General features: G+C 41.0%; 1 protein-coding gene across 3 annotated transcripts; it reads left to right on the top strand.

Annotated features, from left to right (window-relative positions):
- The first annotated feature begins 46 nt into the window (after positions 1-46).
- LOC112573986 (aminopeptidase O-like) lies at positions 47-26129 on the top strand. Of its 3 annotated transcripts, none has more exons than XM_025254746.1 (16): positions 47-115; positions 494-1261; positions 1701-1867; positions 2067-2181; positions 2668-2853; positions 3833-4019; positions 4987-5090; positions 5562-5667; positions 5854-5961; positions 8807-8847; positions 12040-12103; positions 12762-12839; positions 17478-17567; positions 19563-19682; positions 19911-19997; positions 23802-26129. In XM_025254746.1, the coding sequence occupies exons 2-16, from the start codon at positions 1125-1127 to the stop codon at positions 23946-23948; spliced, it is 1737 nt and encodes a 578-aa protein (XP_025110531.1). In that variant the 5' UTR covers positions 47-115; positions 494-1124; the 3' UTR covers positions 23949-26129. The 3 variants fall into 3 exon arrangements, with proteins under 3 accessions (XP_025110531.1, XP_025110532.1, XP_025110533.1); XM_025254747.1 differs by lacking the exon at positions 47-115 and adding an exon at positions 118-164; XM_025254748.1 differs by lacking the exon at positions 47-115 and adding an exon at positions 169-259.
- The last annotated feature ends 501 nt before the right edge of the window (positions 26130-26630 follow it).

Consider the following 26630-nt stretch of genomic DNA (forward strand, 5'->3'; position numbering starts at 1 on the left):
TCAGGCACGCACTAATGTGGCAGACTTGGTTAGCCAATACCTAGTGAGTTGTCTTAGCGTTTGTGTCACCCTGGACTGAGTGCTCATGTCAACAAATGAACAAAGCTTTGGGGAAGTAAGTCATCCACGGCACATAAACAAAAACACGTGCCTCATCCTTCTTTGTAACCTAGTGCTTTGCGCAAGCAATGATCAGTTTTATGGTCTCATTCCTTTGTGAGAGAATGCCATAACTCAAGATAATGGATTTGTTGAAAAAGTCAGCCGATCACTGTTTAAGGACCTGATAGTCCATTACACAGTTTACCTTTCACTTATGTGTCATAATATAGTCATATAATCGAACATCATTCGGAACAGATATCAGCCTAATTGAAAATACAGCATAAGTGTCACATAAATAACTACAGCATTATTACGAATGTTATGAAAGATGCCACAAATTTAATATTTATTTTTAATATAATTTGACATATAATATTTTTGTCCACAGACTATCAATGACTATGGCTCACCAAAACATGCGAGAAAGACTTGCCTATGTCAGCAAACATATCAGAAATAATTGTTAGGCATTTTGTTCTGGATTTGACTTGTCAACTAAAACAAAGGAAGTTTGAGGGATCTGTTATGCTGTTCAGCCAACCTGCTCTACATGAACAATTACAACCTACAGAAAGTGATTACAGTAAAGTGAATACACCAACAACTTCTGTGAAATCTGCAAATAATTCAAGCTGCAGTAACTCCAGTGAGGAAGCAAGTTGCCCTGGCTCATACCTGTCAGAATCTTTACAGACAGACGATCTTCATCAGCACATTAATGGAGTCGTTCTGTCAAATTCAAACAATGTCAAGAATGATTCTGCATCAGGTATACATTCAGTAAACAAGTCTGATTCTCAGATTCTGGTGAATACCAAAAAAAAACTATTACAGCTGGTTCTTGATTGTCACGAACTTGATATTCAAAGAGTAATCAGCTACAACTTGTGTTGTGAATCTTCCACTGACTTAAAGTCTGACGTAGGAGAGATGCTCAGGAACCATCTGAAAATTGAAGAAGATGGGTTGATGTTTGAGCTACCTCCCAGCTGCTTCTTACAAAAAAGGGAACTGAATTTATGGCAGAAGAACATTGCTTAAAGATTTTTGCAGAGGATTCTAATAAAGCAAACACATTTCCCTCTGTGATTCAGATCTGGTACTCTACAAAGCCAGAAGGTCCTTCGTTGAGCTGGACAACAGATCAAGATGGACAGTGAGTTGATATAATTACAATAAAAAAAAAAAAAACCCACACAAGTGCTAAGATAGGTAATTTGTTTATGATAAGTGCTTGAGTGAATGTTACTTGCCAAAGTCCTAAATACTTCTGCTTTTCTTTGTATGAGAGAGAGAGAGTGGAATGCTTTAGTTTGGAAGGAATGTGCTTCCACCAAGACATTTAAGAAGCAGTGAGAAGACTGGAGAACCCTGAGAAAATCCTCAGTGGCCAATCCTGTGAACAGGCATACTTCACAGAGAATGTCCCAAGATGAGATCTGAATTCAGGACCTTTTGATTCTTACTACAGTGGATGACAAACAAGTGTTTTAACTGCTAACTACCTTACTCCCTAAATCAGGGAAATCAGGCTTGTCAGTTTTATACCTGCTTTAGATAGCAGAGGTGTCAGTATATTTTTTTTCCCTTTTCAGACCCTGCGTTTTTACAGTTGGACACTTACTGAGCAACCGTTCACTTTTTCCAAGTCAGGACTCACCTTCGGCATTGTCTTCTTGGCAAGCATCAGTAACTGTTGATGAAAACTTATCTGTTCTTATGACAGGTGATCATCTGCCCACCATTCTCACTAAAGATTCAGGTTTGTTGGGCTTTCTTTAATATCTTTAAATTATTACTCGTTAAAAATTCATAGTTTCAGAACCTACTGACAGTAGCGGGGAGTAAATGTAAGTGCCCGGAATGTCTGTTGAACAACTAAGCACATTTGTCTACTGTTCAAAAAAACAAAATTATATTATTCATTAATAATTGAACAATTATTGATGGCAATTTTTCAGGGAGAAGAAAATTCTGCTATGCTACATCATATCCTATGCCATCCTCAACCTTTGCATTGGCCATTGGATCTTGGAAAATGGAAGAAGTTGTTCCAGTTTCTGTCCATGAGCTGGAGTATGCAGATCATAATTTTGTGCATGGGAAAATCTAATCAGATATGCCATGTTACTTTCATAATGGAATTATGCCTTATCATGTTTTTTTTCATATGTTAGACATTAAAAACTAGTACAAATAGAAGTTTAATCAAAGGTCTTTTAAGCTTCTTAGAGCTCATTATGTCACATATGATTATGTATGTGTCTGCAAACAGGCATGTTAACATACACATGTATGCATGCATGGTTAAAAATAAGAATACCTTAAATGATTCAGTGGCTTAATTGTGTCTTGTGTAGATGTGTTTAAACCCCACTTCAATTTTCTTCCACAATCTTTTAATGAATTTCATACAATTTTGTTCAAGTATTAAGCTCATTTTGTGCAGCAAACCTTATTTTAAATTAAAAGTTTTCCTTTCATTGTTGTTATTTTTGTCATCATTCTTTTTTCACTGAGAATATCCTTAATATGCTTTTATCTCCCCTTTCTGTTCACTAGGCACATGAGTGTACCGCCTATACGTCTGATTTTCCCAGAATGCCTGAGAGAAATCACTTCTGCTTTGCTCCAGTGGTATCTACCAAGATCTTTTCTGAATGTACAAGCTTTGCTTGGAGTGTACCCATTCCATCGCCTGGATGTTCTGATAGTACCTGCATGTTTTGACAGTCTTGGAATGGCAAGGTAAGAAAACACTCCTTTAGCCCGGACTCTGTACAGGTTTACTCAGGTGTTTCTCATCCTCTGAGAAAGGTTGTTTTATAAACAACAGAAAAATGTTGTGGTGTGATGTGGTAGGAAACTTTATGCATCAATAGAGCAAAACCATAGTTAATGGGGGAAAAAACCAGTTTAACAAAACAGAATGCAGCACACTTCATCCTTGACAATGTGCTGTGTATTAAGTCTTTGATACAAACAGTTTTGGTAAAGTTTTGCTATAAAAAGTAGTTGAGAGTTAGTACAATGTTTTTATGGAAGCTCAACTGTCAATCTTTGGTGGATGGGACAGATGCAGACAGAAAAAAGTTTCCATAATGACAGCTCTTGTTAGAGCATCATGCTAATGGTCACAAACTACCTTCAGAGAGATGCACAATGTTAACCTATCAGACCTGCGTTCACTGTGCACGAAGCTTGCTGTGGCAGTTCAAACATCAAACTTTCTGGAGCAGGAAAAGGAATCAGTGTGAAGTTGACGCTGCTGATGCACAGATCTCAAATGTACTTTATGGCAAGATGGCACTGACGTGGCAGTACAAATAAAATGGTGTAGAAAAGAAGAAAAGTGACCCAGGCACAAAATTAAATCAAGGAATATATGAAATTGTGTTGTAGATGCACAGAATAATATTGCACGCATAACTTCAATCAGATTAACAGGAAAAGACGAAAAGCAAAGGAGAGTTAATCTCCTCTAGCCAGTTAGGCAAAGGGACAAAGACCTTCCTTTCCTGATGACAGTACATGCTCACTAGCACAGGTCAAGCGAGAATCAAACGACTGGTCATCCTGTGTAGTCAATGTGGGATAGGCAGGATGGACAAAATAAGAGAGAAGGCTTTCCACAGAAGCCTTTCTTGGGTTGCGTTAGGCAAGTCTATCCAGTTGTATATTCCAGATGCTGCGGTGCTGATATGAAGCAAACATCTGCATTTTACAGTCCAAGTCTTCTTTTCCTGTCCCAGTCTGTTCTATGCCCTGATCACAGCATGTGTGTCAGAGTTGCACATGAATTGTGCCACACATGGTTTGGGTTGATCACTGGACCACTGGACTGGACAGAGGAATGGCTCACAGAAGGTTTCTGCACCTATTTGGAAGATATTCTTCATGCTCAAGTCTGTGAGGTGTGGATAAGACAGACAGTTTATTTTATTAACTTTTTTTATTAACTATCTCCTGTTAGGTCTCTCATATACTGCCACTTAATGATAGATATCTAAATGGAATTAGATGGTTTTACATTAACAAAATGTAATGCTATCAGTTATAGAAACATCTAATTTTTATTAGGCCAACTCTACCAATATTCAGATAAAAAGACAAAGAATAAAAGTAAGGCCATTAAAAATATATTCACTAAGAGGCAGAATTCACATCAAGAGAATTCCAGTTTTGCAATCCACCTAACAATAGTTGAAAAGTATGAGTGTTTTTTTTTGTCTTCGTAAAGTCATTGAACAAGATCATTAATATGTTATGGATCAGTAATAGCCACCATCTTTGATAAGCTATTAACTATTGTTAACTATTTACAGGTGTTGCAGCCAAATAAATTTATGCTAAACACTGTAAGAATACTGTATCATAAAATTTAAAAAGAAACTCTTAAGGATAAAACATTAGCACTAAAGAGTCTAAAAGTATTAATGATGAAGATATTAAATTTACTTAATATCCTGTTCATGATATTTTTTAACTGTGCTCAAAATACACATCATTACAAAGTATATGTCATTTTATGTCATTCAAAACTACTTTCATTCTTTACACACATTCAATATGCAGGCAGAGATAAAAGGTAGAGGTAGTAAATATCACAATAGGAGAAGGGGGTAAAAGAGAAGGACAAAGAGACAGAGCAAATGAGGACATCCCAGCTTCTACCATTTGTGCTTGTATCAAGAGTTCAGTGTATGGCTTCCATGATATCTCACATGTCTACATTATTACTTATTATGCTATGATATCTTTCTAAATTGTATCTGTACCCATTCATGATAATTTATCTTATTTTATATTTCCCCCTAATGTTTGATGATGAAACAAATTGTTTACTTTGCTTTATGCTTTGTTTCGTCATTGATTGGGAAGATGGGGACAGAGACAGAATCTTATATGGATCTAAGGGCTGAATTACACCTGCGTCTCTTGAAGGGAGAGCTGTCACACACTGATGATGAACTTCAGACCCTCCGGTAAAATTTTTGCATAATATATAAGAAGGTATAATGATCTAAAGTATAAACTTTGTGATCTAAATTGCAGTTTAAATCACAAAGAAACAAACAGGTTTCCAAAAGAGAGAACAAAAGGTTGCCAAAAACCCAACAAAAACTAGAGAGGGGAGTGCACTCTTGCCTTCGCATGGCTTTGGATTATCTCTCTTGCATGCTTGTTGAGTAAAACCTTCTTTAGCTAGATATTGCATGTCAAGTATGCTGCATCTTTTTTATTGCAGTCAGAATCCAGTAAAGTATGAAAAAGACTTTATTTATAATAAAAATATTGAAACTCGACAATACATTTTTAAATTGTCAACTTTGAATGCCAGTAAACAGAGCATGCATTTGTTACAGATTTGTTATACATCAAATAAGATATGAGTTTCAGCATTTATATCAAATAGTGGACTGTTTTCTGGTTTAATTATGTCTTATCCATGACAGACCAAACAGAGGAGAGAACTCTGCATATGTTGGTACAGGAGAAACCTGCTTCCTCAAGAATGGAATGAACACAGTTAAAGTATTCATGCAAGTGCACTATCTCAAGGTAAGCTTTGTCCAGGCTTAACTTTAAGCCTCTTAATTTTATGTTGCAAGCATCATAAGCCTAATCAAATAATAGCTTGATGCATGGTAATTTAACCATGACATTTAATCCTGTTGGGTATAATAGCTTTTTATGTGATAATTATTTTACAAATTTTACAAATTGCAAAATAAAAAAAAATTACAGGGTTACTTTCTGCTTCATGAACTTGAGCACCATGTTGGAAGGAATCAGTTCCTGTCCTTCCTCAGAAAATACCTGCAAAAGTTTGCTCACAAGCTTGTCACATCACAGGTAAGAGAGGATCTTTAAATAATCTGGCTATTATTCTTTGACATTGTTACTGCTGAGAAAGATGTTCATGTTACAAGCCTTAAAAAAGGCAGGTTTCATTTCTTCTGGAAACAATTGTCTCTCTACCTTGGTTTCACTCATTTTCTCATTTCATATGCATGATTACAGACATGTTATTTATATATAATATATATGTGTGTGTGGATATGAAGGCATTTACAAAACCTGGCACAAAACCATATCTGTCTTTCATACTTTGCCCATCTTTCTCGCTACAAAGTATAATGCAAGGAAAAATATCGAGGACATAATGTCTGGCTATAAATGAAGTAAAGCTTAAGCTAATAATTAAAAAATACAAATGCAACCTTCACAAACGTAAAAAAAAAGTAACGAAAAATACTGTACACATTTATTAAATAGGAAACCCTATAATAAAAAGTTTGGCATCGAGGTTGGGTTAGAAAATAATGAGAGAGAAGAAATTCAAATACATATAAAAAGTGTAGATAATTTAAATATTAGAACCAAAGTATAAATCCCAAAGTAATCTGTAGAAGCAATGCAACAGTGGGATCCTGCAGTCAGAATTGTAAACCCTTACTGAGAATCAATCAACACTCAAGTGTAAAGAATAAAACAATGCAACAGTGGGATCATGTAGTCAGTAAAGTAAGCCCATGGTGTAAACCTATAGGACTATCAAGACTCATCCCTTTTCCCATTATATTCCTTACATTCCCATTCCCCTACAGAACAAATTTGCTTACAGCACTGTACCACAAACCACAACATGGCCGAACGTAGATTATGTGGATCAGAGATCTTTACAATCCCTGGACTGCTTTGTTGATTTGTTAGGAAAGTGGTTTTACCTCGAGGTAATTTCACACGATAACGGAGTGAGAGGACAGGCTATTGACTGGGGGACCTTCTCAGGAGGGCAGAAGACCGGTCCTGTAGTGTGAGTTCACCACGGGTGTGCGCGACATTAGACCTCCCCTGCGACTGGTGCTTGTCACAACTCTTCTGGGACCAACTGAACCGATGTCACACGACTGGGGAAAAGTTACTAAGGATATAAAAAAAAAAAATTGGATCGCGCAGAGAAGACCTCCGATGACTAGCCATGTGAACAGGGAGAGAAACACTTTTGGCCCGAGATGGAAAGATCCTTTGCTGCAGTGGTGACAAACGAGTGTCTTACCATGGCAGTACTGCAACCTGGACGATTCTCCAGATCGCTAACCTTAGCAGTCCGATCCCAAGGTTGAGGAAATCGTGCGATCGGAGGTCGTGGCTTAAGGACCCTCATTCGAACAACATCCTTAAGTAATCCGGCACAAATGAAACAACCTCCTAGATATCTAGGCTAAAGGTGAAAGGGGAGGCGTGCCTGAAATAGTTTCTTCACTTCCTTTTCACCCCTCGAGCATCCCGATGTCCCTTCCATTGCTTCCAGCCAGAAACCGATAAAAGACATCGGCAAGGCCTCGAGCCCAGCACCTCACTGTTCTCCGACAACAAACGATGCAAGCGGAAGCTGAAGTAGATCGATGCCCGGCGGGATAACTGCAAGTAACAACTAAAGCTGCAAGTAGAGTGAAGTGGCCTGTGATCCCGATAGCTGTCCGTGTAATCTTCCCAAGCTGGAAATTCCCTCTCAAGGAGGAGAGATGCAGAGCCTCACTAACAGCTAGAAACTTTAAAAAACATTTGTAACATGGTGTTGCTGGGTTGCACGAGAATCTTGGTGTGTTAGTTTGACGACATTGGTGCCGGTGCTGCTTCTTCCAACCACCATCCTGACTCCGAACTATCGCCATCTGTAGAGGTACTTCCCCACATTGGATGTATATAAATAGTTTCCTAGAGACATACTAGAAATTGTCATGCAGGATGTCAGCAGATACAGATGGAGCTACTGTTGGTGATCATGATGTTCACCATCACCAACACCACCGCCCACTCACCACCATCACCCACTGCCACCACCACCGCCACCACCACCATCATCGTCATCATCGTCATCGTCGTCGTCGTCATCTTCAAAAAAGAAAAAAAGTATATCTGCTTCGATGGAAGCTCTGACTTTCAAGTTTCAAGTGAATGACGGGTCGTGAATAATTAAGTTTCTGTTGTATTTTATCATCTTGTTTTTCTAACGTAACACAAGTTCCTTTTTCAAAGAATTAAGGACTTCTGCTATTCCCCGTTCCCTCCTGTAATCAATCTGTTGAACAGCTATCGTCTTTTCCTTCTATGACATATTTCTTTTGTTTTGTTGTCTTTGGGTGTGTTTTTCTTTTTGGTACAGTGTCTTAATATTACAATTCTACGAACTTTTAAGAAGTTCAACACATTCCTCAATGTTTTGTCACCACCTCCCTTTCCTAATAGATTGTGAGGACTCTTTTCTTCTAAAATAAGTGTCACCGTTACTGTTTTTGCTGATATTCTTGTTTTATTGCTGTCAAACGGCACGGAAATATCTAATCTATTCTGTCGTTTGGCACACATACTCGCACAGTGCACACCTATCTCCACGCATAGGTGGGTGATATCAAGTTACAGTAAAGTTTATAAGAAGCTTTAATTCATCACGTATCATGACATTTATGCTCCCTTGCATATGAGATGGAAAAATGGGTGAGACCGCGAGAGATAGAAAGTCTTACCTAGATAGACTAGGAAAAAAACACAGTTGTTTTATGTTTTGAGAACATTAACACAATAAAAATAAATTTACAAAATAAAGAATACAGTAATAAAGAAAGATAATGTAACTAAGCCCACTTGACTAGATTAGACTTTTTAAAGATTTAAAACATTCGTTTCTTTTCAGGATTTCCTTAACCTGTTTTTTGAAACGTTTCCAGACGTACGGTACGTGTCTATTTTATACAAGCAATACATTTTCTGGAACATGTTTGTGTAAAAGAAAAGGCAGTGAAATGGCAAGCTGGTCTTTAATGATACATGTAGCTGTAGACGTGAATCGCTGCGCAAAAAAAAAAAGGTTACGAAACAACTGTTTATTTGCAATCGCATCCAAAACAGCTCCAAGGAGGCTGCCAGGTGTTATTGCCGAGTGCCGTCGTTGAACTCTCTGACGGCCTCCTCCATTTTCAATGTAATCGTCGAAACGCAGACATCATTGATGTAGAGACCCTGCCTTACGGTTTGGAACCGGAATACAGAAGGGAAACGCAGAGATAAGTAGAGAGAACTGGCAGAAAACAGAGAATGCCTCTAAGCCTTCGGAAAGGTCCCTCATACGCCACCAATTAGGGTCAGTGCGTTTCCTTGGCGAAAGAGTATGAAACATGGCGGCCTCCGAGAACCGAGGGTAATGGGGTTGGTGGTTTTTGCCGAGCCAGCAACTAAGACTATATCACGGCAAAGCAGCCACTCCTGTAAGATGTCACATGCAGAGAAAGAACAGCGTGCCCGAGACGAGAGCTGAACCCAGGACAGCCAACCCTTAAAAACCGCCGCGCCGCTGTGCTAGACATGATAGTAAGAAAACTCGGTTACAAAGGGCGGTTTGAAACCAAAATTTTTGAGCTGAAATGATTAAAATGTCAGTATCTATCATTTAATTTCAACTTTCCATTTCACTCGACTTTTCCTTTAACTATAGTAGGCTGCACTAGTTCTTTGCGAGTTATTTTTCTTTTTATTCCTAGAAATTATTTGTTTCAGTATTATTTTTTCATATATGTGCCATGATCCATAATCTCTCTCTCCCCTCTCTGTATGTCCTATATCCAGTGCATAACAAATTTGCACGTCCCTCCTGCCACCCACCCAGTACAAAGCACCCAGCCCTTAGAAAAGCGCTCGCGGCAATATGTGGGTGAACTGGGAGCGAAAACTGACAATTAAGGACGAAACTTAGCTGGTGATTTTTAGCCATTGAGTCCACATCTCCTAGGGAACCCTGTAAACAAACGACACTGTTGCCAGCCGTTGTTTGCGCTCCAGGGCTTTCAGTCGGCGAGAACCAGAGAAAAGGTTTAAAGGTTGACCCGAGTGCGAAATTGTTTTCGAATTCTTGTGTTAAACTTACTAAACGAAACTCATTTTTCAACTTGGTGTCGCTCAATAGAGGCTATTGTAGTTTTGACCTTAGTTTCCTGTGAGGTTACAAAGGTAGACTGGTATACTTAAAATGTCCCGCAATGACTGGAGCGTTCGTTGACATCAGAAGTCAAAAGCTAGGTTAGTGATCAGTCTTCCTCAAAACCAAGCACGAAAATTTTACTGGCATTCGTGTAACGACAGTGTTTTAGTTTGTTGAGTTGCCTGCAGCTTTGGGCGATTTTTCTTGAGTCGGGTTGGCCTTTAAGTACCTAAAGATTGCTGCATTGTAATCACGACATGGGCTGGCTTCGTAGACAGTTCCAACCTCTGTGACGCAAGGGCTGGTCGGGCGCGGCACTAGGGCACAGCATGAAGCCCATTCATGTCTCGTCTAGGCTTCGCTGCTGGTGCTGCACAATCCTACCTTGAATGTCAGCCAGCTTGAATTAAAAATCATGAAACTGAATAAAGAGAACAGAACAGAAAAATAAAATAGAAAAGAAGAAAGAGCTTAGACATCTTTGTTGCGTTTTATTTGACGTTGTAACACAGATATTATGCGATTATTTGTTCCGGGTGGTGGTGTGGGAATCATTTGCTACTAACACTTTCTTTGTGACGAGAAACCTTGTCCAAAGCACGTGAGCTCCAATGTATGGAGGAGAGTTCGCAGAGAAGGGCAACACATGGCCGTGTTTCTGGAAGAGGGTTAGAAACAAGTGAGACGACAGCGGCGAGTGGGTGTGCGCATGCCCAGAAGCTCCGAGCTGCTTGACGACTCGGGTAGCGCCGTTCCTTTGATGTTGAGCGAGGCTGACGACGGGGTAATTGTCTTCCCATTGCTCCCCTGGTGTTCCTGCAATCGCTTAATCGTCCGATGATGATGCTTTGCTGTCGTCGTTAGCCGGCAACGAGAGCTGGACTTCAATCGCGCTTGGTGGCTTAGTGTTTTTTAAACTAATTTTGTCACTTCCTACAGCGATACAAAGCAAATGACACGAAACCACAATGAGTCTGAGGCAAAGTTCAATGTTAAACTTTCCTTGTATTGATTTTACTTAGAAAACAAGATAAACCTTGTTTATTTATATTTGACACCTAGATCTCAGGTATGGGCTTGAGATACACTTTTTGCCTTGCCCGTTATATTTTTTGGATATTTTTGCCCTCTCTAGTTTCGATTGAACCGTCCTGTGTTAGTGTAGATTGCCTCACGCTGAAACATAATTATAAAAATCTAGTTTAAAACAAATTTCTGTAAAGCATCGCAGAACTCCTCTTCGCCATTATTATAGTTTCCCTAGTGCGGTACAAAAAGGTCATACTGTAATAAATAATACTAAATAAACTAAAAACGATGTACGTTTAACAGTGAGTTCTACCCTGGTGGGGCAGGATGTCGAACTGAAAACATTTGAGGAAGAGAGAAAAAGCAGTAGAAGAAAAATGGATGGTGTGATGAGTTGTGGCAGGTCTCGTATTGTCTCGTACAACGGTGTCTTGCGTCTGACGTCTTGTGTACGTCATTTGTTTCACGTCACTTGAAGCAGAAAATGACGTCATATCTTGTGCACGTCATTTGTTCCACGTCACTTGAAGCATAAAAATACGTCATATAGAAGAGAAGAAGTTGCTCTCTAATGGCTCAATGGGCGGGAAAACAACGGTCCTCTCCGCCATCTTTATGACTCTCCCAGTGACATTCTTCTGAACTTGTGCGTCTTCCATTCCATTCACCTACAAATCTCGTCATCCTCATCGTCATCTGTGGGGGATCGTCGAGCGTTGTGTTGTGTGTGTAATACGTCGTGCGAATGTGAGGTAAGTGTACGTTCGTCTTATTACATATTGGACGGAATAAGAAAACACAGGCATAGAGAGGTTAGCAAACAACCCACTGATACACTGCTGGCTGCTTGCATACATACGAGTATACTATACATGCACGCGTACATTTGATTACATCGATTTTATTTTTTTTTTTTTTTTCAGGACAGACGCATTTTCAGTAGACACCATCTACTCTGATTGGCTCGATCATGCAGGGTTGCCAAAGGTATCAACTAAAACTCAAACAGTAGCTTAGCTCAAATATAAGACAAGTATTAATTGTAGAATAGTATTTACTGTATTTATCTTTGTATTTGATGCCAAGAGCGGCTTCAGTAAAAAAGATCAATCACAGAAAAGACAACAGTGTCACTCTTTTGAAATATTTTGTTGTTCTCTTAAAGAACTTGTTTACAGTAATGTGATTGAAGTGTTGATATTTCCGACAGTCAGTTCGCTTTTATATATCTCTGTTCCTTTTCTTCTACTGCCTGTACTAGTGTTAAATGATTTTCTGTTATAAATAAATGACGATCAGGTGACGCTTTCCGGGTTAGTAACACAAGATATTATTTTTGATATCAGTTTTAGAAATATTGAAACGCACTTGTTTCCATAAACTTTTCAAGAAAAAGGTCAACAGTAGATTAGTTCATACATCAATTCCCACACTTTAAGATAGAAGAAAAAGAAGTTAATGTGACAGCAGCAAACGAGAAGACAGACAGGAAAATTAAATCACAGAAATAGTGTTGGCTAGAGTCTTGCATAACAGAGTAAGAGGTTTGTACGTCTTCTATTGTCTGTGTGTGTGTGTGTGTGTGTGTGTGTCTGTCTGTGTGTCTCTCTGTGTCTGTGTGTCTCTGTATGTGTGTCTGTAACAGGTCTTAATGTCAAGTGAAAACGGAGGACGACTGCGCAGCGAGGAATCAAAGAAGAGGGCGAACCAAATCGCACAGCAAGTGAGTAATCTCTCGTAAACATCGCCTTCTTTTTGTCCTGTAGCAAGGTCTCCAGAGAGGATAGATGATGATACAGATATCTATCCTGTCTGAGGTATCTGAAACACTTTCTCCCGTTAACACTTTCTCATTATTCGTTTATGCACACGCACATACATATCGCCACACTTTGCTTTGTTCAATCTCCATGTTGTAAATGTTAGAACCAAAGACATCTTGCCGCACATTTGTTGTTGTTGAAATAAATACAAGCTAAACCTGCATCATGTTTCCATGATCATCATGTTGTCTCTGTCTCCCCTTCCTCTCTGTTGTGTTATCGCTGACTGTCAGTCTCGTGTTCCTCTCGATGCTCAACCTCACTGATCATCATGGAGTTAGTGCGGAAGCTGTATGGCAGCAATCAACGGTCGAGTGATGACGCTGTAAGCCGACGTGGCTTTAACAGATGCTGACACAGAGAGGCAAGGCTCAGTGCACCTGTCAGCTTCAATGACGTGTGCCGCTCATAATGTGACGTGTAACCCTTGCTCCACTGACCCCTGGCCACACACCAGCAGCAGTGCTGCGTTTATTTGGTGTGGTGGTGGTGGTGGTGGTGGTGGTGGTGGTGGTTGGGGAGCAGAAGAGCAGCTGTGGAAGTCAAAGCTTGTTCTGTTAGACCTTGGGTGTCCTTGAACCATTTTGGTCCATAGCTACAACCTAAACCAGAACCTGTTTTACAATATTCAAATATGTGATCATGATAAATGTATATAGATATCTATATATATATATGTGTGTGGGTTTTGCTGTCGTATTGACTAAAAACGGCTTGGTCGAGTGGCTTGGTAATTTTCTTGTTTTCTGTAACAGCTCTTTGTCGGTTTTAAGAAACTTTCGTGAATTTTTTACGAAAGCTGAGTATTGGACGTTAAATACGGTGGTTTAGTAATAATCTCTACTAGACAAAAAGAAAAGTTTAAGCAATATCGCATGTTGGTTTTCTAGTAAATTTAGTCAGTCCTGTTGACACATGCGTTAGTGTGTGTGAGAACTGTAAATGTAGAATTCCTTGTGGATATTGAGGATCACGGATGGGTAAGTTAAACTCAATGTCGATCTCGAAAATTTCTTCCAGCCTGGTTCATTCCTGTTCGTGCCTGGATGCATTGTAAACGAATGTAGATTGACTATGTTTAAGAGAGCTTTTTGTCATTTCCCCTTTTTTCGAATTGTATTTTATTTTTGGAGAGGTTCTCATTTAAAAACGAAGAAATCGTGTCTGCAAATTGAAGGCATGATGGCCTCACCTTCGTGCCGAACGACTTGCTGTCCTGTGTAATTTGAGAAGGGCAATATCTGAAAATAGATTCTTTTTATAGCCTCAGCGTTTCCGTTTTGGGAGTCCAGAGCGCGAGCTCCAGTGGGTAGAACTCTCCCACATCACTGAAAGCAGTTATCGGCAATTGTGTTTTGTATATAGAGAGAGGGGGATGGGAGGGAGGGAAGCAGACGACAGAACAATGAGAGTGACGTCACAAGGGTTTGTGGGAAGCCTGGCCGTGCACCCTTGACACCCCGATGTGCTCACGCCGAGCCTGGAATAGACATCGATTGAGCAGACGCCTCTCTGCCATCACTTAAGACGTCTTGGTGAAGGCGGGTACCTTCTGCTCCGCCACCTTCCACACTTTCGCTACGAACGGCAACAGAGCCTCACGTGCGTGCCAGACGCCAGTCTTGCTCCACCTCACAACTCTCGTCTGCCATCTTGTTCACTTAAGAAGGGATCATCGTTCTCATCATTTTAGTGGAAGACTACTGCTAGACAATTTTGACGAGCATGAGTTCTTCCACTTTGACGCTCATATTTTTTCACCCATAAAGCATTTGCATGGTGCGTGTGTGTGTGCTTCCAGATATATAGTTCTGGTCCCTCTCTGGTACAGTCTTCTCGTGGGACCTCTCTACTCTGAGTCTTCCCGTTTGGTCCGAACGATGTTTCTTAACTTCTACTTTCGCTTGTCGCTTGAGATCATTCTGTTTATTGACACAAATATAAGGCTTTGCATTTCGCATGATGCTTTCACTGACCTTTTGCAGTCTCTAGAGACATGAAAGTCGTCATCTGAGGTCCACTGTCTCATCGTCTGGCCCATTTATCTTGGATTTCATTTCTTTTGATCTCTCTATATTTTATGAGCGGCCAGTTTCAGACAATGAGAAAGCTTTCGGCGACCCTCGTCATCTTACTTGTGCTGGCATCATTAGCTTTGTTTTCATAGATGTTGAACCAGGGTTTATGAGTGTACAGGAGGAAGGTACACAGATTCCACTTCCTGGGGGAATGCATTAGCTTGCTTTGTCCAAGATAATACGTTAATGGTTCACTTCCAATGACAGTAAGGGAGTAGATAGTAATGTAGATTATTGCACTTGGGGCTTTCCTTGCAAAGGACACAGACATGAAATGGAATTATGCTGCAGCTGATCTTTGAAAAAAATATGATGCATAGCTAAGGGATGTCTTTTTTTTATTATTGTCCCCGAGATTAATTTTAGCACTTATGTTTGGTGAAGTTTTTTTCTGTCGCAAGTTTTCTTTGGTCACTGTTCCTGAGTTTTACGACGAGCGTGGACACTGGCCCTGGGAAGTTGGGTCCCTGGGTAACAATCAGGGTATAATTCCTGCTTCGTTAATTCAGACTTCGCTAAGTCCTTTGTTCGGGGAAGAGCAGAGGCGGGTGCTCGTGAACTGCGTAGTGGAAACTGAGAGCTGACGTGTGATTTTTGTACAGATTATTCGTTCGAGTGGGCATACACAATGAATGTCAAGAACCTTCAGTTGGTGCTAATAACTTGTTGGTGAAACCTTTTCCTCTGGCCAGAAATATTTCGAGTTTCGCAAGAAGTGCATGCAGGGAAAGTACAGAGACATGCGCAGTCAAATGATGGCAGGCGAACTCTCGTGCGTGAAGGCTAGAGAACTAACTTATGACCTTTGTGTCATAGCTGCGATTTGATTGGCTGCATTGATTTGTCCGGCAAAAAATGGCCACAATGTCGTCTGGCAATTTGACTGAGCTGCGCTGGCAAGCCAAGAAGTCACCCTAGAATCAGTCGGTGTCCCTGAGCTTATCGAAGTACTTTCTACACTGATAAAACGCCAACTTGCTTAAAACTCTCATTTAACTAAACAAAACTGACGAACCTTTGGCCAGACGTTTGATATCCATTATATAGATACTTTGCCAAACGTGCGCAAACACAGATCCAATAAGAGAGGCTGAAAGACGTATAGAGTATGCCACTTGTGTGTATATTCTGTATGTTTTTCTGTGAAATATTAAATGAGGCCTGAAAGAAAATATCGCTTATATCACAGAACACTTTTACCCCCTCAATAAAGCTTTTTGTTTTAAAGTATAAAATATTTTTAGTTTTGTACGAGTAAAAGATAAACAAATAATAATAATTATTTACATCACAATAGACTCGTTTTCGTTATGGTGCAGAATAGAGGGAGAGGAGGTAATTCGATTAGTGCTCCATAATTTGTTCGAAATCTGCATGATACACAGATTGGAGCAAATTGACCGGAAAACACTATATGCGCCGTCAGCGGGCCTTTGCAAAACAAACAAACAACAACAAAAAAATGACTAACAAGTTGAGTGCCGCCGAGTTCCTCCTCCACGCTTCTCTCCTCGTACTCCTCCCGGGAACGGAAATGAAAACTCAGTAAACGTGTGGACTCAGCAGCAGAACTGAGTGCAGTCGTGTGAACCGTCTCTCTGTGTTCTCTGGCCGGACCGATGGTTGTCTGCTTTGGCCGCTCTGTGGACTTTGTTCCCTCTCGTTCCAGGGGGAAACGGGAATCGGTGGGGAGAGGGGCGGAAGAGGAAGTGTAAGTACTTCTGTCATTAGCGAGAGGGTTCAGCAGGCAAACCGGAAGTTATGAGCTTAGCACGGACCAATCGTGCGTCTAGTTCCGCTGTTGACCAATCGCTCGGCAGCATACAATCGATGAGTTACTTGCTTTTAGGCGTTGTTGACGTGTACGCGCTACCCAGCACACGGGCAGATACAAAGATACACCATCGGGGTACAAGCAACTCAGAAGAGCAGTATATCCTGTCTGCTTTTCTTTTCTCTCACTCCCCTTGGAACGGACCCCAACCCCACCCATTGCATGAGGCTGTGAACAAAGATGGCCTCTTGCTAAGGCGTGCAAACCTCCGTCGTATGATCCGGCAGTAATGGCAGGCTCAAGTAATCTGTGATGAAATTGGGGAGTAGTTAAGTTTTGTTCTGGTCTTCACCTTCTGATGTGCTCTTCACATTCTCCTCTCGATTCGTTTTTCTCTGAGAAAAAAAAAGAGAGAGAGAGAGAAATAACAGAAGATGCTTTCGCCATCGTAACTGTTTTGTGTTCTTAACGTTGCCAGGCAAGCTTCTCTCTCTCTAATCTTTGACACAACACCGCGACAGGCGCTACCGAAGTCAAATATTTGCATCGATCTTGCAGCATTAAAAGTACACGCAGGCCAATGTTGTTAGAACACCCTGTCAACACAACCTGATGCTATGATGCCTTTTTATTTACAAAAGCATCCGCCTTTTTATTTTACTATATTTTTTTTCACTGTTTTTCAGCTAGCCCAGCTCAAAGACATGGATGCCAGGGCTCGCAAACGCAAGCGAAAATATGAAGGCTGCAAGAACAGTTTGGCCACGCTGGAGAAGGTCAGCAGTTGTTGCATCCATTTCTTGCCAGGGAGAGAATGATTAATGGAATATTTTAAAGAAAAAAGTGTATAGCGCTGTAATATTTCACTAAGTTTTCTTATCTTTACATCCAAATCATTACGGTTTTTTTTTTTTTAATCCCTTGGCTTACATTCATTGCCACCATACCTGAATCCGGCTCCCCCTCTCCCGTCCGTAGGAAGAGGCAAAGCTGACTTTCAGTGACGTCTTTGCAAGTGTGTGATCCCCATTGTGCCTGCAGGACTCATTTCAAAGTTAAACATGGCGTGAATTAACACCAGAGCTCCCAGCGGACATGAGATTGGTTTGCAAGGCGCGGTAATTGCAGTTACAAGTCTTAGACCATTGTAGTAACGCAGGAAACGGCGCAAAAGAGAAGGTAACGAGGCAGCGCCGGCACAGCGCCAACGACCATTACAACGGTGCACCAGCAAGCAGACGCTGAGCTGCACTCACCCTGGGTCTGTTGAAATGCTTTGGTGATGGCCGCTCAGCTTCCCTCGCCTCTCTCACTTAATTCGAGCTCTGTGTAACCTTTGTCTCGCTACTTCCATTGTCAGTCGTGCTTGCTGCTTGTCGGTATGCTCGGACATAGTGTATGTGTATGTGTATGTGTATGTGTCATGTATTTATATATGTGTGTATATATATCTAAAGAGAGAAATATCATGTGTGTGTGGGTTTTAATATTCAGTTATCTGTAGCTTTATCATGTCAGATTTTTGAAATCTGGACAAGAGCTCCACTGTTGTCCTGTTATAGCCTGACTTGTCTTCCAAGTGTACAGACAATGTATGAAACAACTTTTGAGTTCACACAGTTTGTACAGCAACGATTGTCTCAAAGTTTAGAGACAAACATTTAAAAGTATAGGAAGAAGTATGAAGCAGTGGACTATTTTATGAACCTCTATATCGCTGAGAAATCCCATAAACATAAACATACTTTGTAAAGGAAGGCGGTCTGATGTTAGCGTTACTTTGTCGAGAAGAAAACCCTCACGGAGGTAGGTTTAGCCGCGCCCTCCATCATGTGTTTAGAACATCAAGATCAACATTCTTGACAACAAACAAAACAATTCATGCGCAGAATGCGACTTTGTGACGTCACAAAGGGTGGTTTGTTCCTCCTCTTGCTTGATCACTCGCTCACGTCCCCCTCCTCCCTAAAGCCTCTGACCACAGTCGGTGTGCCTCCATCATGAAGTCGTGACTCGTCTGACGAAGGGCAAAAGTAAAGATGCGATGCTCACTTCGATCGAAGCACATACATCAAAGCCGCGGAGAGACTGAAGGATGTTTTGCGCCCGCATCCCTACTTTGTGTGACCTTTGGGTGTGTGACATGAGCGAACACGCACGTAAATGAGGAGTAAACATTAAAAAAATACACGATGTAGCTTTTTTCCTCCCTTTTGATGCTGATTTATGCCTTTACTTTCCCCCCTTCCTATTGTGATCCCTGCAACTTATCGGTTTACATAAAGTCGGTGATGGGGTAAGCTGAAGTTGGGGGGTGGTAAAGGAAAGGTGGGAGAGAAATAGTTCCACCTCCCTCTCCCAACATAGGGAAACCCTCCCGGTTAATTAAAGAAGCAGATGATGTGACAGAGAGATGAAAAGCCAAAAAACTCACAGAGTTAGAGAGACTGTGTGTGCGCGTGTGCAAATTCGACTGGGATCAATCATTGCAAGAGTATCATCGGGTGCTCATTTCTTACTCCTACATTTAGTTTCTCTGCTCTCTCTCTCTGTACACTCCACAACCTGTTGGAGTTTGTGTGTGAACGTCCGTAAATCGGTCATAGCCTGCTTGCTTTTTTGTTTTTTGTGTCTTTACTTTAACTCTTTTTTCTTTTCTTCTTATTATTCATTAATTCTTTTCTTCTGCGTAGTTTTTATCATTAACACTTTTTCTGGAAAGTAGATGTAGATATTGTAATGGCCGAAACGTTTCTTGTTCTGTCCTACAGCTGGAGTGGCCGGTCCAGATTATGCTTTTATTTGATCAGCTTTTAGAGGAAGAAAACCTCACTGGTGGAACTCTTGATCTTTTGAAAGAAATTTACCATCGCCATTTTGAAAATGCTGAGGTTGGTTATGTCTACAATGTTTCTTTATCTTTCATTTTAAATTAGATCTGATGTCATCGTAATTAAGGTGATTAAGTACTCACTTGGATCATGCAGACACTGAACAAATTAACGCAGTACAACTGTTTGCTGGTGTGAGACGGAATCTCAACAAATATTGTTTGGAAGAGAATTTTACTAGCAGAGTATCCATGAAAGGGAAGTGACGCATTGCACTTTTACTTGCAGGTGTTCCACCGCTGGTGTGAGCTTGTGATAAAGCACAAGCGCCGGAAATACTTCAGTGACGTCAGAGATTTCTGGAGGAGGCACCAGGTAACTGAATTATGAAAGTGATGGAGTTGGTGATACTGTGTGTTTGTACCTTGGCGACTTATGCTTGAAACTTGCGTTTCGAAGAAATGCGAGTCGCTTTCCGGCATGTTTTCTTATTGTCTTTCTTCATTCGTCCTTGTTATTATTTTTGTTATGACTGAGATGATAAGAATTCTACTTTGATCTTGTTATCTTTATTTTAGGATATTTGTGAATTCGATGCTTTTCTCGCTGTACATCAGGACATCATCTGAATTACATCGTTAATTTTATTAACTGCTTTCTCCTTATTTTTTCCTGTGTGAATTTATGAGCACCCACTTCCGTCAGCAGCGACATTGCGGTCTTTCGTAAGTCTTTCTATTTCTATGTTCGCTTTTTGTCACGGCGCCGACATTTTGCAATTTTTGTCACGGCGTGCATCCTGTGCTGCTGTCTCGTGTAGGCGGCTGTTGAATGTACTAAACTGAGAGGGTTACTAAAAACATCAGCAGCTATTTGTGTTGAGGTTGATTGCTTGTAGGTATTTGATACGTTTTATTGTTTCGTGTAAACGTTTGTGACCTTCAGCGAATTGCAGCCGACGAAAGTCATGTTCTTTTCTTAGTTTGATGAAGATTTGTGAAGAATATCGTTCACGTTTTGCGTGCTTGACGGGCATTTCATGTTTTTGACAATCGACTTCATGTGGGCTAAGCTTGCTGCTGGCGGGTTAAAGGCTGGACACATTGCGACGAGGTGAAACGTGTCTGAGAAATGTCAGTACATCGCTGGAACATCTCTGATTTTAGTTTGTTTTACGTTTTTGAAATATTTTTAGGAACTGGTCGACGTTTAACAAAGGTGGGGCGTAGTCAGAGCCACAGGAGAGATGATCATCAACAATAGAAACCACAAGACATTTCGCTGCGTGGAAGTTCTTATCTTCTCCGTCGTACATTGATTTGTCCGCGGGGCCCGTTGATCTTTGGCAGTGATGGACACACAAAGAAGTGCGAGTACTTTTGTAGGAAACCTGAGGCTTCGCCAGACTCAGAATGTTGTTGCTGTCTGAAACAACGTCGTGTGTTGGCTCAGACTTTGGCGGTTGTTACTTTTGTTACACATCATGAATCGTCTCGCTCTAATGAGCCCCGCCCGCTGACCTGTCCACCTCCAAAGAACTCCAGGATCGCGAGGGTCTAGCCCGAGGACCTGAAAGTCCCTGCCCCGGGGCAAAACTCGTTGGCAAATAGTTAAACATCCCCGTCAGGTGGCAGGATTGATCAGTACAGCAGCGTAGACGAAAGTCAAATACAAGAAAGTCGGGTTGTCTTGTAGTAAGACACAGCTACTTGCTCATAGTCTCGTGGCTACAGCAGATGGGAGAGCGGTGGGTGGTGGTGGTGGTGGGTGGTTATACTTTTAATGGTGTCACCTTGGACAAAAGCAGTACTCAAGATTTCACCGTGCATTAGAAAGAGATGCTAATATCTCAGTCTGATAGAGATTTAGAGAAGCATTATGGGAAGGCACTGACCAGACCTACTTACTGAAAATGTGACTGGAAAGACCTAAGGTCGTGGAAGTGCCAGGTGGGATACATCTGATAAGACTGGATATGATACATCTGACGCAAACCTTGCCTGACGAGTCAGAGAACAAGAACTGTGTCCCTCCACTGCTTTTGTCCGACAGTTACAGCAGCTTCTTTGGTCCATTAGCTGTATTTGTCTCCTTTGTTGTTATTGTTTTAAGCCAGGCATGGAGAACCTTTTATCCTCCAAGGGGCATTTTGATATTTATAACATCATTAACGGGACATACAAAATTATCTGCTTAAAGGTAGTCTGCTCTGTTTGGTCAAGCTGTAGTTCCCAGCAGTTGTTAACACTTTTGTAATGTGCACAGTCCCAGCATGCCTGGCTGCTGTCCTCCGAGTCCCCACCATCCGCTGGTTTTTAATATTTAGATTGTGCTTTCTCTGTCTCTAGTGTGAAAAAGAGAGTGCGCCACAAGTGGAGAGATAAATCTGAGGTGGTTTGGTACTAAATCTTACATGGCATAGAGAGAGAAGTAGCTCTGACTGATAGAATAAATTGTAAAGTTGTCTAGCACAGGTATTTTAGCAGTCTTAGAATCACTCCCATGATGAGAACACAGTATATATATATAAATAAAATGATTCCACCAAGTTACAGAGGAGCTAGTCAACCTCGGTGCAAAATTTAGAACACGTGACGGAGACTGACATTGACAAAAAATAGTTATGGATATCTCTTTTCACAAACTTGTGATAGTGCTGCTGGCATCAGAAAATGGTTATTTAGAATAAGTATTAATCGTTTGCAGCGTCTGTTATAATGGGTATTTAGTTTCAGCTTTCTGTTTAGTTGCCGAAATATCAGACGCGAGCACAAATTTTACCATTTTTTGTAGAATCGTATTTCAAATAACTGCATCATATTTCTGTAATTTCAAGTTTAATGTATTTCTTTACTCGGTTTGGAATTGCCACTTAAATGTCAGGAAATAAACTACGAGTGGTGCGTATAGATCGGTTTCTCTCTCATCAGACGAAGAAAGTATAACCCAAGAAAAGCAAGAAATATAAAATTAATGAATATCGTTTCGGTGTTTGTGAGCCTTCTGTCTGTAGACGCATTACCGAGTTTTCTTCATAAAATTGATATCAGATATTCTGGGCAGCAATTTGCAATTCTTTCCAGAACTTTTCTCCTCGCACACAGAACACCTTTGGTCTTGGTTCATGCTCGTGCAAAAAGGAGATCGACTCAAAACATGTTTTCACAAACAGGAGAAAAGCTTTCATAAATGGTCAATAATTGTGGTGGATTGTTTTCATCCTGTTCCTAACTCTGAATTTTTTTCTCCCCTCTTGCAAAATATATTTGGGCGGCCTCGGATAGGCTGACCTAAGCGCACTTAAAAAGAGCATATGTCGAGATTTCTTTTGGCTTTTACACAGTGAACTAGGACTTGTACATTCACTTCACATCACCCCACACTGTACACAGTGACGTAGGACTTGTACGTTCACTTCACATCACCCCACACTGTACACAGTGACATAGGACTTATACGTTCACTTCACATCACCCCATAATGTACACAATGACGTAGGACTTGTACATTCACTTCACATCACCCCACACTGTACACAGTGACGTAGGACTTGTACGTTCACTTCACATCACCCCACACTGTACACAGTGACATAGGACTTATACGTTCACTTCACATCACCCCATAATGTACACAATGGCGTAGGACTTGTACATTCACCTTCACGTCACCCCACACTGTACACAGTGACGTAGGACTTGTACAATCACCTTCACATCATCCCTCATTGTACACAGTGACGTATGACTTGTACATTCACCTTCACATCATCCCACACTGTACACAGTGACATAGGACTTGTACAGTCACTTCACATCATCCCTCATTGTACACAGTGACGTAGGACTTGTACAGTCACTTTCGGATTCTGTACATCTGCCGTTCTTCTGATGGTTGTTCTTCCTCTGCATTTCTTTTGTTCGTTCTTACTTTCTCGATTTCATTCATTTTGTCTTTCTTTTTGTTTGCTTTCTTGTTTTATTTGCTAGTTCACATTTTGTGTTTCTTATAATTTTAGTTTCCATTTCTTTTATTCTTTCTTTTTTTATTTCCGTTTCTGCTTTTCGGCGTGTGGGGGTGGAGGACCGATCGTGAATCGCCCAAGGCAAGCAACTGTTTCTCCATCTGGCTTTACTTTATCCATTTTTTATATTTATATAGATATATTTTTTGTGGCAGGCGATGGGCGTGTACCTCTATGGAGAAGCCATGATATCCGAGGACCCGGATATAACAAAGATGGCACGCGATTGTTTCCGGCAGCTGCAGCACGACATGCCGGCATCCGTTCGCGAGACTGTTTCCTCCATGCTGTTTCCATCCTGAAGAGCCGGGAGTTACCATCAGGCAAACAGAGTACACGCTTACACTTTTCTGTCCATTCACTGCTAAAAAATAGGATTTATGGCTGATGTAATGAAGCATTGAAGGTGTCCTCGCTGACTGGGGTCTGCCTACAGAGAGATGAACCTGTGCAGTTATTTGCCATTCAGTACAAACGTCTTTTGAATAAATGAAGCGCGGAATTGTAATGTCCTCAGAATGGGGCATAAAGTCCATCCTCTTTCTTTTTTGTGCCAAGAAAAATATTACCTGTAGAAAAAACACCAATGGGTTGTATAAAATCTAGAGATATGTATTGTCGTTCGTCTGGTTTGAAAAATGTTCTTGTCGAATGTTCAGAGTTTAAACAAATAGAAAATATAGATTTCCCACCTTCGGTTGTCACTCCCTCGCGTGCAGGCATTGTCTTATCAACAAGGGCTCAATAAAAAAGGGAACTCAGCAAGGGCTGCGTTATTTTACATCAAATTCCAGTCCCTTAGCGACTCGGTGACAGTAAAAATCACTTCCGATGTAGCTAAGACTGAGAGTTCTTTCTTTACCGCTTTATGCTGGCAATAAACATTTTTTTTTTTTTGTCGGCACTGCCGCCTGTTTGCTGGATGGTTGACCACTGCGCAATAAAAACAGTTTGAACGACGCCAGGGTGAAACTTTACCAAATCAAATGAAGGCTTTATTCTGTGCGAATGGACTTGAAGAGATATGAACTTCTCTCGAGTTACCTATTAGTTACCCTTGATCAGTAATTGCTTACAGTGTTACACAGCTAGCAGTTAGGCTGAACAGTTTTTCTTTCCTACCACTTACTCTCTCACCCTCTTCCCTCTATTATCTTTTCACGTTTTTTTCCCCTCGATTTTCCTCTTTCTTTTATTTATTTATTTAACTTTGTTGGGAGTGGGTAGGTGGTGGAAGTCGTTTGCCTGATATTGTCTAAGGACCGGTGGTGCTATTTTCGTTTCATGTCTGATGAGTGGATGAGTTAAATAATAACAGCAATAATAAAATTTATTTATGTAGCGCTTCACCCACCATGAAAGGTAGAATCGAAACGCTTTACAAAGAGCGAAAAACAACAAATCCGCAATAATAATAAAAACTGGTCACAAAAAGAAAGAGTTCAGTGCATGCCCTGGTGGTGTGGCTACTCGTGTTGAGTAGATGAATGTCAACAGATGTGGACTGCATCTTTGCCATGGCATGGAATCTTCAATAATAAAGTTTTGCTTCGAAAATAGCTGAAAGTTATGATGACATTAGTACAGAAGCTCAGTCCTGGGTGCAGTGGCCTCACTTTGGCAGACAGAAACCTCGTTCCCTTGACACAACTCGTTACAACCTCCCGCTAACGGTCCTTGTAAGTTTAGCTGGAGATGCACAATGTCAACCACGTCACTTCCTTTACTGCGCACGCAGCTGGCTGTGACAGCGCGACATCAGAACTTTCTGGAACTATTGCAGAAAAACGAATGTCTGAAATCGAGACTGCTGATGCACATCTCCTAAATCTACACAAGACAGCGCGGACTGGCAGAGAAATAAAATGGTCGAGAACAAAGAACAGTGGTGCCGCCATAGAAATCAGTCCAGGAACAGCAAACAGCGTAACGGATGCTGGAATCAATGCCAGCTGCCAAACGAAGATCAACTGGCAAAGACAAAGACCCTGTAGTCAGCTAGACTAAGGCACAGCACTCTCGACAGTAGTTGTGTATTCTTGTGATTATTATTATTACGAGTTCCGGCGTTGTACGATGTTCAAAAATATTGTTACTACAGACCTCTTATGTAAAGAACATTAACTACATAAGTAAGAATAGTTGAGCATCTGAGGCATGGCCCTCGCGACATCTTTGATCCGGAAGTGATTAGATAAAGGGCAGCAACACACTTCAGTTGACCGGAACCCTGTCCTCTTCACGGGGAGATAACTTCCACAGCGCCTTGGGGCTCTCGGAAGCGAGAGCTTAAAGTCAGTTTTGAGATGTGCACTCGCAGACGAGTGTTCTCGCCTGAAAGGTTTAAAAATGCCAGAAAAGCTTTGTCCGCTAGAAGGCGCTGGAAATAAGCATATGATCAAATGTTGTCACGCCCTGAAATAAGCGGGAAATGGCCGGCAAGAACGACCACTCTTAATGAGAAAACTTCAGCTTGTGTGAGCGTCAAATCTTTTGCCAATGTTTCCTCGTCGGATTCATTCTTTCTTTCTTTCTTTCTTTTCAGTTATTATTGTTATTATTTGCGCTCTTCAATTTTTCATCACTCGCACTTCGTTAGAGACGCAACCGGCTAATATCCTCTTTTTTCTCTCATTTTGTTCTCCTGCGCTCTGTCCTCGACCATTAAATTGAAAAAGTGACATCTTTTTCTTTTCAGGCCATTCTTACAAACTGCCTTTACCTCCTCGTCTTCTGGAAGGGATTACTCATGGTAACGGATTAGTCAGGCTTATTCATTGCAAAATGAACCACCAGCCATGCGCCAAACGTGTAAACAAAAGATGGCGCAATAGTAAATGCGTTTTTGTCATTACAGTGAGAATCAAGCTACGCCATAGTGGTTTAGAAACTCAAATATCCGATGAAGACATCGAAGGAGCAGACGGCAAAGAACAACTGCACGCTATTGTAAGCTGGCGCTCTGTCCTGAGAAAGCTAGAGAA

This window comes from Pomacea canaliculata, linkage group LG10 (assembly GCF_003073045.1).
Source record: "Pomacea canaliculata isolate SZHN2017 linkage group LG10, ASM307304v1, whole genome shotgun sequence".
NCBI classification, from domain to species: domain Eukaryota; kingdom Metazoa; phylum Mollusca; class Gastropoda; order Architaenioglossa; family Ampullariidae; genus Pomacea; species Pomacea canaliculata.